The sequence below is a fragment of the Haliotis cracherodii genome, unplaced genomic scaffold, assembly GCF_022045235.1.
Source record: "Haliotis cracherodii isolate W230 unplaced genomic scaffold, xgHalCrac1.p SCAF_22, whole genome shotgun sequence".
Lineage (NCBI taxonomy): Eukaryota > Metazoa > Mollusca > Gastropoda > Lepetellida > Haliotidae > Haliotis > Haliotis cracherodii.
Genome location: NW_027266278.1, coordinates 12,588,795 through 12,601,320, shown reverse-complemented (window position 1 = coordinate 12,601,320; position 12,526 = coordinate 12,588,795). Strand labels below are relative to the sequence as shown.

The 12,526-nt window shown below is 38.6% G+C and overlaps 1 protein-coding gene across 4 annotated transcripts in view; it reads right to left on the bottom strand.

Annotated features, from left to right (window-relative positions):
• Positions 1–11,000, bottom strand: part of LOC139471492 (high affinity cGMP-specific 3',5'-cyclic phosphodiesterase 9A-like) — a 90,355-nt gene extending 79,355 nt beyond the window's left edge. For all 4 annotated transcript variants that reach the window (XM_071253846.1, XM_071253848.1, XM_071253847.1 and 1 more), the window contains exon 1: positions 10,601–11,000. In XM_071253846.1, the coding sequence (XP_071109947.1) occupies positions 10,601–10,688 (88 nt within the window). In that variant the 5' untranslated portion in view covers positions 10,689–11,000. The remainder of the gene's footprint in view (positions 1–10,600) is intronic.
• Between the last annotated feature and the right edge of the window lie 1,526 nt (positions 11,001–12,526).

Here is a 12,526-nt window from a genome sequence, read left to right as displayed (position 1 = left end):
GATCACAGGAACACATTATTCTTCTGATTGCTAGGTTGCAATAAACATGTTTTGACATTTCTTTTCTGTTAAGAAACAATCAGAAATATACATCAGAGAGTTAATCTTTAATTCTCTTCACTTAAAACTATTTATAACGTCCATTGTCCATGCATTTGATTCTGAGCCAGGAATTCACTGACCATTCTGAACGTGCATTTTAAAGAAGAAAAAACATATGCAACTACAGGTCATAATGCAAAATGTTAGAAAAATTACACATCAACCATAACATGGTTTAAGTTTATGAAATCACTCAAATCTCTCGATTTCATAAGTAGAATCAACAGATTTTCATGATTTCTCCATTACCCAACACAGACATTCCCATCTATTATAGACTTAAGGGCATGCGCAATGATATGACATCAGTACAATTCTTGGAAATCAAGTGAAACAAGCCTGATGTCACTAGCCTCGAACCTCAACCATGTGCAGGCCTGGGACCCCCAAAGTCCCTGGGAGTCAAGAAAAGATAGACCCAGGAATACCCCCGGATTGTGGAAACAAGTAAGAAGGGTCTCAAAAAATCAATTCCATCAAGACAAATGTTTTATACGCAATGAAATATGTCAGTTTCTTAAAAATATATATAACCTTCCTTATCCATGATGATTTTCATAAAATAGGAATACAAAACAAAACAGTGTTTACATAAAACTTGAGACACTTTTTTAGGCCTTTATAGGGCAGGGATCATACCTTTCAGTAATACCCAAGGGTAGTGTCGTTAAAAAGACATTCTTTCTTGATTTCATTGTTTCAATTCACATCCAATTGCATTATTAACCTATTCAAGTCCGGACACCAGTGTTGCAATATTATATATCTACCACAGTATCAAGTTATTTCTCCATCAAGTTACAGTCTTATCTTTTGATATCATGAATTATTTGAGAAAAATAATTGCAATACATTTATTTTAGCAGAGTCAACCATGGTAACCAAATTGATGGCGTTTCATGGGCATCTAAACAGATTGTAGGCCTTACATGGCTAGACAGCAACATATAAGCCTATTCATACTTGTGCGATGTTTATCAAATGTGGACAGATTATTTCAACAAACTCAATGACACTGGTCATGTGCTGTGTAAATATTGCTAAGGCCGTAATCCCGTATTTTATGACCTATTGATACAGAATAAAACCCCTGAAATGTAACATGAATGAATGACAGGGGAACCTTCACAGCTGAGTGGCTAGCCTCCATACAACCTATATGTCCTGCTGGGTGCTCTCAGTAACGGCCCATGTGCCTTGGGAGAAGCCTCAAGTATTTCCCCACTTGGTAGGAGCATTGTATAACAGTGGAGTTGGTATTGTAGACACAGACACCTACCGTATTCATTCTCATAAAAAACGTTATTAAGCATGTGTTCAGTGTTCAAAGTACTTCAACAAATATGCAGCTTATAGGCTTGTATAACAGTGGTATTGGTTTTTTACAAGACAGACACCAACCGTATTCATTCTAATAACCACCGTTTTTAGACGTGTTCAGTGTTCAAAGTACTTCAACAAATATGCAGCTTATAGACTTATATAACAGTGGTGTTGGTTTTGTACAAGACAGACACCTACCGTATTCATCTTAACCACAGCACAGCTTCAGAAGAAATGTTTAATGCTCTTAAATCTTACTGATCTGAAAATATGTACTACAATTCTTGAAGAAATCTAAACCATAGATAAATGAAACTTGTAAAATTATCTTAATGAAATATAATAAGAAGGAGCCCAGAGACTCTTCACTTATAGAAACCACAGTAATCTCGATTTGCCCACTATTATAGACTTGCCTGGGCTATATTAGATATATTTGTTTCAGGGTCTGAATGACAGACAAGTCTCGTGTTTGTACATCATGTACTTGTGTTTGTTTGTTTGTTGTTTAACGCCGCACTCAGAAATATTCCAGCTATATGACGGCGGTATGTAAATAATCGGGTCTGGACCAGACAATCCAGTGATTGACATCATGAGCATCGATCCATGCAATTGGGATACGATGACATCATCAACCAAGTTAGAAGCCTGACCACCCGATCCCATCTGTCGCCTCTTACCACAAGCATAGTCACCCTTTGCGGCAAGCATGGGTTGCTGAAGAATTATTCTACCCCTGATCTTCACAGGTCATTGTGTACTTGAGGTTCAGACACAACGACAATGATAAAACAAAACTTATATACATGAAAAATAAATTCAAAAAGGTGTTCATGTCTTGCTTACAAAATATACAAAAGCCACCATTGTCAATTTGCATTCTAAGACGTACGCTATGCAAAATAGATAGGTATTTAGAGATGAATGACTACACTTCACATGTTCACAAAAATGAGTGAGTGAGTGAGTATGGTTTTACGCCGCTTTTAGCAATATTTCAGCAATATCACGGCGGGGGACACCAGAAATGGGCTTCACACATTGTACCCATGTCGGGAATCGAACCCGGGTCTTCGGCGTGACGAGCAAACGCTTTAACCACTAGGCTACCCGACCGCCCCTCACAAAAATGACCGAGACGCAGTAGAAGTAACTATTTCCATTGTACGATACTTAACGCACTTGGTGACTAACTGGGCCACAACTGTAGCCGAGATCCACACTACTTCCTACATTCTTTGGGCTGTTGCTCAACGGATCTCCTAGATTGAATAACACACCCAATGAATCGCACACATCAAAACTCTCCACTGACCATGTGACCTCATACAACAATGGAGATTTCAAAGTTTTAAATAGACTTCAGTCTGCTAACTGGTGCACACATAATCCCATTACACATTAAGTCATTGTGATTCTAAGCCATACAAATCAGATTTTATTAGCCTCATAAACATTAAAAAGAGTTTAACTTAAAGCACTTAATGCCAGCCCTATAAACAGGCTAAACATAAGATCTTTGTCTGAAATGACTTCAAAGTTTGACTCATCAGGCATCTAATATCATCGACATGATGCAGGAGTGAGTGAGTGAGTATGGTTTTACGCCGCTTTTAGCAATATTCCAGCAATTTCCCGGCGGGGGACACCAGAAATTGGCTTCACAGATTGTACCCATGTCAGGAATCAAACCCAGGTCTTCGGCTTGACAAGCGAACGCTTTAACCACTAGGCTACCTGACCGCCCTCATGATGGAGCAAAAAGTGTATACAAAAAGTATAGTGTATGGTGTATGAAGTATTGGCGATGATCTTACATTCAGTGGTGCATCTAGATCTTCTCTGAGGCCAATTTTCAATCCCATGGAATGTCAGGAATGTCAGAAAATGCCTCAAATTGAAAAAAAACCAAAAATCCAATTCATATGATCCGAGATATTACTACTGTTATGGCCCTGTAGAGGTGAGTTGTATTCCACTGATAAGACCACTGTAGAGGAGGAGACGTTTAGCATCAGTTTTACATTATTAATTCAAAACAATGTCAAAATACCTTGGAAATTAAGAAAATATGAACAATTTGTATTTTCTTAAATTCCAAGGTATTTTGACATTGTATTGAATAAACTGATGTTAAAAGTCTCCTCCTCCATAGTGGTCTTATACTCCAAATTTAATCCATAATCCAAATTTTGAATAAAATATAGTTTTTCCCAGATGGCTGTGAAGGAAACCTTGATAAACCTAGGGAATATTCTTAATATTGTTTAAATTAAAATTTTGAAATGTAGAATATAAAAATTTAATTAAACTCAAGAGAAGTCTGCATTCAAGGCCACAAATGTGAAGGTCAAATCTTGTAAACTTTCCATCTGATTCACAGCTTGATTAATCCCCAATATTGGAGATATAGTTGTCTGTATCATATTGATGAAGATGAAGGTATGGAAGAAATGAAACAACTGTTTTATCACAAACAAAAAACTCATCCTCTTGAGAGAAGCAAACGATAAGAACTAAACAATAAAAAACCTACACATCTAGACCTCCTTCCACAACTTGATCTTATTGCTGAGACTACCGGCAATGTTTGAGCACAAAAATAACGGTCAAAGCTTTAAGACCGCCTTGTACAACGGCACCCAGGAAATACGAGTCAGACTCACAGTGTTCAGATCACCTTGTACAACGATACCCAGGAAAAAGTACAGTCAACGTGTTGAGATCACTTTTTACAACACCCAGGAAATATGACGTCAAAGCATTCAGATCGCTTTGTACAACAGCACAGGAAATACAACAGTCAAAGTTCAGATCCCTTTGATATTAGGCCCAGGCAACAGCCAAATAAATGTTTGATGAATTCACTATTAAACAAGACTAAATATGTTTTTACCTAAAATCCTGGATTTTTCTATAGCTTCCTTGGCTTCAAGAGTTTGATACAGTTCCTGAAGCAATTACCCAGTCAATGAAAGATTTCAACTGGTGAACAAACTGTCAGTCAATTATTCATTCTTATATACCATTTGGCATGGCAACGTGACGTCAAGGATCAATTATACAAGGTGACGCTTCTTCAGTTTGTAGCAGATTAAACACATTTCAAGTCTGGCACCATTGAATACCCTGGTGATGACAAAAAAACGTCAGAGACTCGTACATGTTAGTCACACCTACTGAGGTGAGCTGTCAATTATTATACGACTTTTGAGTCAGTTAAGAAATACAATGTAAGCCATCATGTTTCATTTTAGACAGTTTATTTTTATAATTAAAAGAAACTACTTGGAAGGGAGGTGGGCAGTGGAAGGGGGTCAAATTTGGGAAAGATTATTATTAATAGTAACAAAATATTTTTTGTTGAAAAACCTTGAAAATTTTGAAAAAAATCTATTTTTAGTAATATTATGCATCAGGTTTTCACGGAAGCTAAGCCAGGAGTGTTGACTGTTTGTACGTTGTTTAACGCCTCTTTCGGCAATATTCCAGCTATATGATGGGATCCTGTAAATAATTACAGACTAGACAATCCAGTGATTGATATAGTGTTCAACAATCCACTCCGTCGGGTACAACGGCACGCAATCTACCAAGTCACTAACCCCGACCACCCGATCCACTTGGTTGCCTCCTACGACTAGAATAGGCTGCTGGGGGCCTCACTAACTCTCACCTGGAATCCCTAGCGGCAATGAAGTGACAAAATCTGTACAGATCCACCAGGTGGACAATTTAATATACAATAATGCTGACATATCAAGGGTCCCAATCATGGCCACTCTGGGATTCAACCCACTGCAAGCACAGCCTGGCATTTGCTAAGGGAGGCAACTCTACAGACAGTTCAAGTTCCTTCTTACATGACATTAGAGTTCACCAACTAAGTCATGTCCTTTCTTTACTTCAGAGAATGGTATACATCACAAGGGAATGGAGACAAACAGATTTCTTCCTAAAAAATGACACTACAAAGAAAGAGACGTAAGGGCTTTTAGATTGACAATTTGTGTAAAACATTAAAACATAATTATTCAATTCGAAATTTTCCTCTTGGAACCATTTTCTTGTATGTTTAGATGAATGATAAAAATTAAATACAAAACTACAACTTCCTGCATTTAGAAAAGAATAGACCCGTGAAGATCAGGGGTAGAATAGGTCTTCACCAACCCATGCTTTTCATAAAAGGCGACTTTGTTTATGGTAAGAGGCGACTAACGGGATCGGGTGGTCAGGCATTGTATCTCAATTGCGTTGATCGATGCTCATGATGTCAATTACTGGATTGTCTGGTTGCAGACCAGCGTCATATAGCTGGAATATTGCTGAGTGTGGCCTTAAACAACAAATGAACCAAACTAGAAAAGAATATAGATTAAAATCAATCAACCCATAAAAGTTAATTGAAAAAACCCAACATTTGGAGCTACACAAATTTTCATTTTAATCTACCCAAGCTAATAGGCAAAAAATGTATTTAAACCATAAACATTATCTGTTGATTAAACAAAAAAGATGTTACTTCACCTGTCCACAACTTTCCTCTAACCTGCAAGCCATCAAGCCCAGCCAGGACAGCTAGTGGTCAGTTAATGGTCAGCTAATGGCCATTATAATGACCACAGCAGTGTCACAACTGGATAACATCTCCCCAGCTGGAGGCGAGAACTTGTGGTGGACATTGACATGGCTTGAAGTAACAATTAATATCCAGTGCTCACCACTCCAAATCTGTAAGTGTTCATACCATATTTCCTCCAATAAATCCATATTGCGTGTTTGTGTTTACCTGTAATGACCAGTTTTTTACCAATAATATGCAACATGGACCTTTAATTTCAAACACTGCTTATCCCTAGGACCAGCATAAATATTTTTTGATACATGTATGATTACATTAGATAATTTACACACCCCTGTTTGATGGTGGTTTAAAGTGAAACAAACAAGAAATTGTTCTTTGATGGTGATGTGTTTGATAAGGGTATCATAGCTGTGTTTTTAACATTAAGTATGAAGGCTCACTGACTTGGTTGATGCACGTCATTGATCTCAATTGCGTGGATCGATGCTCATGATATTAATCACTGAATTGTCTGGTCCAGACTCGATTATTTACAGACCGCCGTCATATAGCTGGAATATTGCTGAGTGCGACGTTAAACAACAAACAAACCGAACCTAAAGTATGGAGTGTTTCAGCGACTCTTTTCAGCCTACTAACGTATTGATAATGTTTGGAAGGTCTTGGTCAAAATCAATTTTCAGGACTAGGTCTTCAGCAACCCATACTTGCCATAAAAGGCGACTTTGCTTGTCGTAAAAGGCGACTAATGGGATCAGGTGGTCAGGCTCGCTGACTTGGTTGACACATGTCATCGATCCCAATTGCGTGGATCGATGCTCATGATGTCAATCGATCCTTGGCTTGTTTGGTCCAGACTTGATTATTTACAGATCGACGTCATATAGCTGGAATATTGCTGAGTGCGGGGTTCAACAAAAAAAGGCAAGAAAAAAAAGCATACTTTCTTCATGACTTGTGATGAAAAAGCAACACAGGCACAAATTTAATGTTTGTTATCTTTTGACACATTGTACCCATGTCGAGAATCAAACCCAGGTCTTTGGCGTGACAAGCGAAAGCTTTAACCACTAGGCTACCTGGATCGCCCCTTATGAACCCATGAGAAAATGTACCAGCAAAAAACCCACAAGTCAAATGTTTGGAGGAAAGCTGGAAGTGATACATATTCATGAAACCCACAAGCACAGAGTCCTAACAAACCATCTTGGCCGATCTAGGATTCGAACCCATGATCATAGGATTCTGACATGCCTAAGGGACACAACTCTGCATGGGTTGCAGACATTTACCACGACACAAGTGAGCAATGTATTGTGTATGTCATATCTGAGACTTTGTATTTGAACATCTTTGTATTTGTGCATCCTGGTAGGGCCAAGGGAGAACGCTCTGTTCAGTGTGTGCAATATAACTGGAATCGTAATCGCAATACAACCCTTGTGTACTGATATTTTCCGATACAGTCACAAAAGAATTAATATATAATTATATAAATTTTCTCTACTATCTTAAGGCATCTGGATTGACTGGGTTTCTATCGATACCATGTAAACAGCACACGCTTCAGACTGTTTACATTACCATTCCATATTGAAGACATAATAGGAAGTCTTGTTTTTTCATACTACCCATCACGCAATCAGAAGTCTGCATTATTGAATGAAGAAGTACCATTTGAAAGTACAAATATATATAATTTGGGCCCAAATAAGTATTGCAATATGTATCGAATTACAGCTCTCAGTATTGTGCTATACTGCAATACGATTTATGTGGCAATACGCCAACCCAGTCCCGGCCTGCTCTGTTGACACTGAGTATCATAGTGCTTAAGGCCACTGTGTATTGAAGAAAGCACAAAATGAACCACGACACAACAGTATTAAATACTTAATCCTTTAGTGAGTGAGTGAGTATGGTTTTATGCCGCTTTTAGCAATATTCCAGCAATATCACGGCGGGGGACACCAGAAATGGGCTTCACACATTGTACCCATGTCGGGAATCCAACCCGGGTCTTCGGCGTGACATGCGAACGCTTTAACCACTAGGCTACCCGACCGCCTTTATGTAAGCATTACCATACTGACACCATATCTGCCTGTAAAATACAAGCAAGAAAATGGCAAACTTGTCCCAATAAAATCACCACTAAACTATGATAGAGCACAAGATCTGACAGTTAACAGCTGAGAATTCATTCGTCCCTGCTTTAAACTCTGTCCACCCACATCAGCCATTTTGTCCATCCAATTTCCATTAAACCCACAATGACAAGCACAGGCATAAAGACATTTCGTAAAAAAGTCAGTACTTTATAAGGGTATATGCCTGAGTTTTATTTACAGCTTTATTATCAGAAAAGTCCTGGTTGGAAAGAAAGAAGAAAAAAGCCACATCACATTTTTTCCTTCATCATCAAAAAAAATATTTAGCCATGAGTAATATGTTGGTTAAGCCTGTCAAGTTTGTCTGGCAGTATAAAGCACTGTACATGTATGTACGATTTGTTTAAGGGGAACACACACACATGAGTTTGCTTTTGGCCGAGTTAAAAAAAGGTTACTTAAGATTTTCTCTTTTTTACCCATTACCATTTTGTTAGGGTCGAGCTATAAATAATTTTTTTTGCCGAGTTTAAAAAAGGTTATTAAAGAATTTCTCTTTTTTAAAGATTTCCATTTTGTTGGGGTCGAGCTAAAAAAAAATTTTTTTCATAAGGTATTGTGTATTTTCTTGATCAAGTAGACAAAGTGTGTGACATTACAAAGGTGTGTAGTGTAGACTTTGTCTCTGTGAGTCATGACAGCCAATCGATGTCAGACTCCCTCATCTGGTGATGATAGATCCTCTCCGATGCCCTGACTGTGTTATGACTTGATATAAGCTACAGGTAATGTACTTCAATAAAAGTCTTGTCTCTGTTTTTTTATGTCATCATTTATGAAAATTCTTGTCAGATTATCAAGAAAAACTTAAATAGAGGACTGGTCTAGTACATTTTGATCAATCACAAACCCACTCAAATTCCTTACAAGTATTAAGTCGACGTCTCATGTCACTAATACCATACTCATTTGTCTTAGTTCGGGATAATATATATGGTATTAATGCCACAGTAATGACATATCTGACAGAACACATAATAATAATAATAATAATAATAATAATAATGACAGAACACAATAATAATAATAATAATAATAATAATAATAATAATAATAATAATAATAACAATTGTTTAATGTAAGATGCATAACCCAAATAAATAATCACTTTGATAGTTTAATAATTTATAATAAAAAAATAATCGAGGCTGGACAAGTCAAAGCAAGGAAAAACACAAAATTAGATCTAATGGTAGAAAAGATTATACCAGGAGACATATTCTGTCATCTCTAATATATTAAAAACTCCACCCAGAAAACAATTTTGATTTGAAATTACGTCAGTCAAATGACAAATCTTCTAGATAATTTATTAAAGATTTCTTAAGAATTCACTCCCTCAAATTATTTATATTGTATATTGTTTATTGGTGTGTATGCCTGAGTGAGGATTTTTGTTTGAGATTAGCATTGTTTTTCCATGTTAGGAACCCCCCACCCCCCACCCCACCCCCCTATCAATGGTATATATTCCAGCAAAGCCAAAAATCACAAGAAGATGGACAGCACATCCTTTACATTGATCATGAAAGCTTCAAACTTCGAAGCACCTAAAAAGTTCTGAGCAACGCTATGCATTTTTGTGTCAATAACAAATGCTGCAGTCAATTCAAGCTGGCTTAGATTCTACCTTGACGCAAACAACAAACAACAGTGTATGCAACTCGACTGTCATTCATTCCAAGCCAATAATACTAATGTGGCTCACAAATGCAATCGACAACTGGTTACATAACATGTCATTCAAGTGAAACTGACAACTCTACCGACAGAGGGATGCCGACATTGAAACCGACCTGTCAAGTTTAGGGCGTCGAAAATGGGCGTATATTTCTCACCATTCCATCAAAATAACCCTTTGAAGTATTCATGTGGAATGAAGTTCCGAGTTCTGTTCAAGGGACGTTAATACATGGAAAATAATACCAGCTATATTTGCAATTTGATAACGCCAACACCTGGCAATGTTTACCGATCGAATATAACATATGCGTGGTTTAATAAATAAAATGCATTGTCGGTATAAATAACATCTATTTCATATTCACGCTGCCATATAAGCAGTGACATAGCTCTAAATGAAAGGGACTTACCTACTGTCAATTATTTAACCCCTCACAACAAGTAAGTAAACTTTTTAAATGTCTTTTCTTAAAGCGAATAGGGATTTTACCGGTCCATTCTATTGCTCGGTTAAAACATGTTCTCAAGTGTATCTTTTTAGAGCTACATGACATTTTGACAGGTTATATTTCTATAAGGTTCGTCATAAAGAGAGGATGCCAAATTTCTTTAGCACCGAGAGCGCAACGCAGGCCGTGTACATCGTCTATAAGTGGGTTACATACAACGCTCACAGGCCGGTTGAGAACGACGGAACTGTTAGAGAGCTTCGTGGTCAGCAGCAACTTACCTCGCATATCTTCGGTGTCATCGTTCCCGCGGAATTCTGTTTGTTCATTTCGTCCGTCAACCACAAAATAAACAATTTTGGTCGTCATACTTTAGCCAGAATCCTCTTATCGGTCTATGTTGTTACCCACATGACACAAGACCACTGCCGATCGCTAGCACATGGTGTATGCTGGACTAGATTTCCGTGTTCTGTCAATCTCCTTTGTGCTAGTATACCGACATAATTTAGACGTATATCCTTCTTTTCATATCCAGCGTCGAACTGCTATCCACCACACATTGGTATAGAAACCTAGGCTTGATAGCAACATTCACGTGTCCGCTGTGAACTGCGAATCGCCCTGACAGACCGCTAAAGCATTCTATCGCTAGCAGGGAATTTTTGCCCTGGTCGAGCGACTGGTATCACGTGATATGCCGTATTTCGCTTCACGCATGAAACCCCACGAGCGTTCAACGTATCTCGTGCAGTAAGCCACACACTTACCCTAGTTTCCGCGTCAAATAGAGAAGGCGCGAGCCGCTCGTAAACATAATGAAATTGTTAGTTCATAGTCGAAATTCATAAGTCAACGTATGTTAAAACAGCACCTAACAGTTTAGCATCGCTTAGCAACGAAGGTATCGTGATCGGTGAAAGTTGCTTTCATCTTCAGTAACTGTGAGAACAATTAATTTTCTCTACCTGCGATCGAACTTTATGGAACAATAAACAATATTTATAACAATAAAGCTGAATTAAACACCTCAAGAGCATGAAGTGATGTACTACGACATGTAAAAGTCAAAATAATTATATAAACTGTATACTTACACAAAAAGTAAACGATTGTGCCGTTGTAAAAACTGTTTTCTCTTGTTTGTTTGTTTGTTGTTTAACGCCGCATTCACCAATATTCTACCTACATGACGGCGCTCTGTAAATAATCGACTGGACCAGACAATCCAGTGATTGACTTCATGAGCATCGATCCACGCAATTGGGATCGATGACATGAATCAACCAAGTCAGCGAGCCTGACCACCCGATCCCGTTAGTCGCCTCTTACACAAGCATAGTCGCCTTTTACGGCAAACATCGGTTGCTGAAGACCCATTTTACCCCGGCTCTTCACGGGTCCTGCCAAGTTTCCGTCACTATGGGATGGAATATGTCCTTAAAAACCTATAATTGGATAGGGCTGTCAGGTTTAGTGAATTGGTTGACAGTGTGTTATCGTACTCTGACGCAGCGAGGCGTTGCTCATAATCCCCGAATCACTGGTTTGTCTGGCCCAGCCTCGATTATTTACAGGCCACCGTTATACGGCTGAATAATTTGGACTATACAAGAAACAAACGAATTCTATGGGGTCTGAGCCTTCGATAAATGCGTTGGTTGGTTTGTTGTTTAACGCCGCACTCAGCCATATTCCAGCTATATGATGGCGGTCTGTAAATAATCGAGTCTGGACCAGACAATCCAGTAATTGGCACCATGAGCATCGATCCACGCATTTGGGATCGATGACATGTATCAACCAAGTCAGCGAGCCTGACCACCCGATCCCGTTAGTCGCCTTTTACGACAAGCATAGTCGCCTTTTACGGCAAACATGGGTTGCTGAAGACCTATTCTACCCCGGTTTGTTGGTTGGTTGGTTTGTTGTTTAACGCCGCACTCAGCAATATTCCAGCTATATGACGGCGGTCTGTAAATAATCGAGTCTGGACCAGACAATCCAGTGATTAATATCATGAGCATCGATTCAAGCAAAAGGGATCGATGACATGCATCAACCAAGTCAGCGAGCCTGACCACCCGATCCCGTTAGGCGCATAGTCGCTTTTTACGGCAAACATGGGCTGCTGAAGATCTATTCTACCCCGGATCTTCACGTGTCTCATATAGCTGAAATATTGTTGAAATATTGTTGAGGTCGGC